We start from the raw sequence: 5,115 nt of genomic DNA on the forward strand, positions 1-5,115 counted from the left end.
GCCCCACACTGGGTCCGGCCACAGATGAAGGAGAGCTCCAGAAAATGCCCTGGCACAGCCCAACATGGCGCCCGAAGGAAGGACATCCCTTTGGCGTCGCTGGCCTCCAGAGCCTGGATGCCTCGTGCCTGCCTGGGGCCCAACTCTGCCTTCCTCCTGCCCCGCTTGAGCTTCCCTCCAGGACTTGCTGCCCCCTGACGACGCAGCCCCATGCTGGGTGCCTGCTCCTGCGGCACATCTGATGCTCACTGTTGCTCTGCCCACTGCCAGGAGACAGGGGAAGCCCTTGGCCAGGGCCCCGCTCTTCTCCCAACTCCCTCCTCCCCTGGAACTGCAATAAAAGCTGTGTTGCATCGCAATGTCGACCCATCGTTTTTCTTCCTCCTTCCTCCATACCCAATACCCTGGGTGGCAGCCTTGGCTCCCTGGGCCGCCCCAGCCAGCTCCCACCCGCGACCTCGTCAGGGTGACCTGCGGGAGCTGCCTCGCTTCCTCCTGCCTGCCCTTGACAGCACATGCCTTCACCAGCCAGTCGCCTCCAGCGGGGGCTTTGCTAGTCTCCTTTGACAACAGCTTCTCCCCCTTTGCCCTCCCTGTCTTCTCCCCACTTTGGGCTCCTGCACTCTGCTGGGCCCCACAGTGAGTTTGCTGAACGCTCTGGCCATTCCCCGCAGGCTGCCTGCAGCCCCAGGGCTGCGGGCATTGGGACGCCAGCAGAGCCAGTCCCAACGGCAAAGGCCCACCTCAGGGCCACTTGGGAGGCCACGGGTCCACAGGGGAGAGGGTGAGCAAGCCCCAGCACTGCCTTGCCTCCATCCTCTCCACATTCCTGCACCCCTCCTCCTCCTCCTCCTCCTCCTCCTCTTCTTCCTCTGTCTCCCACTGCTCCTTGGAGCACTTTTGGCATTGCCCTGCACTCACTGCTTGAGCAGAAGCCCTTCCCGGCATTCCTTGTGTCACCCGCCTGCAGCCTGGGGACACGGCTCTGCCCAGGCAGGACAGGAGAGCTTCGCACAGCCCGGTGCTCTGCACCAGACTTTGCTAGCCCTTTGCTGACCTTCCTCGCACGCCAGCCCACAAAGTAGCCCGCGCTGCCACACCCACCCAAAGCACCCACCCACGGCAGCCGTGACGGGGTCACCAAAACTCTTGCCATTTTGCTGCCTTTTCTTCCCATCCTGTGTGTTCACAATTGTGGATGACGCATCTTTTCCTGAGCTCGCCAGCAGTGACCAACGTGCTGCCCCACTGCCCTTCCTGATGCCTGTGGCCGGACCCGTCTCTGTGCAAGACCACCTTGCAGCGCCGGGATCACAGGGTCAGAGGAGATACCTGGGGAGGGGAGGGACGTCAGGAGGGTAGGCCGTCCAACGTCCTGCTCAAAGAGCTTTGCGCTTCATGTGAGTGGATACGTGTGGCCATTTCATGGCTCTGAGAGGAAACTTGGGAAAAGTTGGCTGTGTCCACCTCACCCCTTCCCAGTGCCCCCCACCTCTAGCTGGGTGCGGGGCCATGGCCAGCAGCCCTGTACATGCAGTGCTCGCCCCTCCATTTCCCTGGGCCTCCAAATGTGACCAGTAACAAGCCAAGAAAAGGAGGTAATGCCAGGCACGCTGGTTTGGCAGAGGATTCGCAAGAGCTGCGGCAAGACACCTCTGGCACGTTCACGTATTGGAAGTGGGCTTTGGAAATGCAGCGTGTTTATTGCTGGTGGGAGACCAGAGGAAGCTCAGCGGGATGTGCTCCGCAAGACCCAGCTGGGACTGTCCTCATCAGTTGTGACGCACCGAGCAAACTGCCCAAATGCTCCAAGGGCACTACCGTGGGAGATGCAAGCAGCCCAGACTGACACGCCCTGAGGAGGTTTGGGGGAAGTGGGAAAAAAGAAGGAAGGATCAAGAAAAACCATGGGTCGACATTGCGATGCAGCGCAGCTTTTATTGCAGTTCCAGGGGAGGAGGGAGCGGGGTGAAGAGCAGAGGCCTGGCCAGGGCCTTCCCCTGTTTCCTGGCAGCGGGCAGAGCTACAAGGAGCAGCAGCCGTGCCACAGGAGCAGGCACCCAGTGCGGGTCTCTGTCATCAGGGGGCAACGGGTCTTGAAGGGAAGCTCAAGCGGGGCAGGAGGAAGGCAGAGTTGGGCCCCAGGCAGGCACGAGGCATCCAGGCTCTGGAGGCCAGCGACGCCAAAGGGACGTGCTTCCCAAGAGCATCGTGTTGGGCTGTGCCAGGGGCTTTTCCGGAGCTCTTCTTCATCTGCGGCCGGACCCAGTGTGGGGCTTAGCAGGGCCCGCAGTTGCCGTTGAGGTACCTGTGGCCTCCGCGCCAGCCGCCGTATCCGCAACCCCCAAAGGCTCCGTAGCCCCCATAAAGCCCATAGCCTCCATAGCCCCCGTGGCCCCCATAGCCCCCATAGCCCCCAAGGCCTCCATACACCCCATAGCCCCCTAAGCCTCCAAAACCGCCACGGCCTCCAAAGGTGCCGCCGTAGCCCCCTCCAACGCCGGGGGCTCCCGCCGAGCCAACAACGCTGTACTGCGGGAAGGAGCTGAGGATGGGCCCGGGGAAGGTGACCACCGAGGCCGGGGGCTGGATCACCACCGTGGAGTCGGGGCACTGCCGCACGCAGGGCTCGTTGGCGGTGTCAGCCAGCGGGGCCGGGGAGGCCACCCCACAGGAAGGGGCCCACAGGCTGGAGCAGGGCATCCTTCGGTTTCGTAGGTAAAGCTGCAAGACAAGGCAGAGCTACGGCTCAGTGCACGGCCTGATGCCAAATGCATCCTGCCTCCCTCGTACTTGCAAGCAGTGTCCCAGGACATGCTCTGCATCATCTCAGGCGGTCCGAGCAAAAACACGTTCCAGAGTTGAAATGCTTGTTAAGACCCCTTGCTCCCCTCATGCTCCCTGGTTCTTACTCCCCCACGGGAGCGAGGAAAAACTCCCTCGTCCAAAGCAGATGGGGAAATCTCCAAGCTCCCAAAGGACTTGAGTCCATTGGTCTCCTCAGGGCATCCTACCTACAAGTGTAAATTTCCATCCTTCCCACAGCTCTCAAACAGGACCATCGCATCCTAACTCTGCGCTGTGAAAGCGTGGTGGAGCACACAGCAAAAGATACTTTGAGAAAGCTACTGCTGAGGAAGGAAAGATGGAGGTAAGACTTGGACTTACCACAATGCTCAGGAGAGTCAAGCGGAGGAAGACGGACAGAGGGCTGCAAAGCCCTCAGCTCTTTTATACGTGTCCCAGCCTGCCCGGGCCATTGGCCAAGGGGGTGGTTGCAAAAACCCCAGGCAATTATGAAATCAAGCGGACAAGCTTCATGGCACAGATAGTGATGTGAGACGATTATATGCCTCCTCACTGGGGACATCGGCATGCAGATGTGCCCTAGAGAAGAAAGAGGTGATGGGAGCGACGGGCCGTGACACATCATTCCATGAAAGACAAGGCGCTGCTGGAGCTGAACTCGCAGCACCAATAAACCCCGATCTGTCCCTAATCTCCTTTTGCTTACGCAGAAGAATCCTGGGCATCTTGCAGAAGATTGCTGTGCCCAACCACGCCACACTCGGCAGCAGCCCAGCCACGCACACGGAGCGCAGCAGTGCCCAGCGTGCCTCTGCCTGTGGCGAGCGTGGCCACGTGCAGCCCGGCTCCCTGTGGGTGCTCGGCCAGCATCTCCTGGCACAGTCCTCAACAGCCAGCTGAGTAATGGAGTCCCTCCAGAGAGGGCTCGCGGAGGACCGTGCTCACAGACATGAGGCTGAAGGAGCTGACAGCGACCAGGTCCTGTTGCTGCTCTTCTGCTCCTCCATATACGTCCCCCCTCTCAGAAGTCTCCCGTGCTCTATCCCACTGCCGTGCCCATCGCGTCTCTACCAGCCCCCTGTGCGTTTGGGGTTTTGCCACCCATGGGACCCGTCTCCACTACTCTTTGCAGGGCCATCAAGGGAAACCGGGACCTAAAAACACGAGTGTCCTCCAGAGCCTTAGAGGTGGGCAATTAATAGAGGCGTCTGTGGACACCAAGAAATCGAGATGAGCAGCTGTTGCTGGCATTGGGAGACGGTGGGCATTTGGAAGTCACTCCCAGCACGTGCAAGGGCTTCTCCCTTTGCCCAACCTCCCAGTGCCTCTCTTTACCGGCTTGTAAAAGAGAGGTAATGACAGGCGTGATGGTTGTGCACAGGATTGCAAAGCGCTTCTGCAGGATGCGCAGGACTCTTCTCCATAGGCAAAGTGGGGGATTAGGGAGAGATCGGGGTTTATTGGTGCCGCGAGTTCAGCTCCAGCAGCGCCTTGTCTTTCATGTAATGGCGTGTAATGGTCTGCCCCTCCCATCACCCCTATCCTCTCCAGGGCACGTGTGCACGCCAGTGTCCCCAGTAAGGAGGAATATAATTGCCTCGCATCACAGTCTGTGTCATGAAGCTTGTCCGCTTGATCTCATGATTATGTGGAGTTTCCGCCACCACCCCGTTGGTCAATGCCCCGGGCAGTCTGGGACACGTATAAAAGAGCTGAAGGCTTTGCAGCCCTCTATCCAGCTTCTGCCGCTTGACTCTCCTGATCAGAGGGGTAAGCCCGGGTCTTGGAAGCGACTTGGGAATCTCTCCCTGCCTCCCTCGACACAGCCCCTTCCCCACACTCTTGCCCAATCCCCGCTGTGTTTTCCAGGACTCCTTGCCTGCCTGAAAGATGTCCTGCTCCAGCCTGTGCGTCCCTTCCTGTGGGGTGGCCGCCCCGGCCCCGCTGGCTGACACCGCCAACGAGCCCTGCGTGCGGCAGTGCCCCGACTCCACGGTGGTGATCCAGCCCCCGGCCTCGGTGGTCACCTTCCCCGGGCCCATCCTCAGCTCCTTCCCGCAGTACAGCGTTGTTGGCTCGGCGGGAGCCCCCGGCGTTGGAGGGGGCTACGGCGGCACTTTTGGAGGCCGTGGCGGTTTTGGAGGCTTAGGGGGCTATGGGGTGTATGGAGGCCTTGGGGGCTATGGGGGCTCTGGGGGCTATGGAGGCTATGGGCTTTATGGGGGCTACGGAGCCTTTGGGAGCTGCGGATACGGCGGCTGGCGCCGAGGCCACAGGTACCTCAGCGGCAACTGCGCGCCCTGCTAA

The 5,115-nt window shown here is 60.7% G+C and overlaps 1 protein-coding gene across 1 annotated transcript; it reads left to right on the forward strand.

Moving 5' to 3' along the window:
* Positions 1-4,698: 4,698 nt before the first annotated feature.
* Positions 4,699-5,115, forward strand: LOC142420878 (claw keratin-like). The gene has a single exon (XM_075525179.1). The coding sequence runs from the start codon at positions 4,699-4,701 to the stop codon at positions 5,113-5,115; it is 417 nt and encodes a 138-aa protein (XP_075381294.1).

Source organism: Mycteria americana, chromosome 25, assembly GCF_035582795.1.
Source record: "Mycteria americana isolate JAX WOST 10 ecotype Jacksonville Zoo and Gardens chromosome 25, USCA_MyAme_1.0, whole genome shotgun sequence".
In the NCBI taxonomy this organism is placed as follows: domain Eukaryota; kingdom Metazoa; phylum Chordata; class Aves; order Ciconiiformes; family Ciconiidae; genus Mycteria; species Mycteria americana.

Excerpts from the sequence above, each read along its gene's own strand:
- LOC142420878 (XM_075525179.1), top strand. The coding sequence starts at position 4,699 with ATGTCCTGCTCCAGCCTGTGCGTCCCTTCCTGTGGGGTGGCCGCCCCG.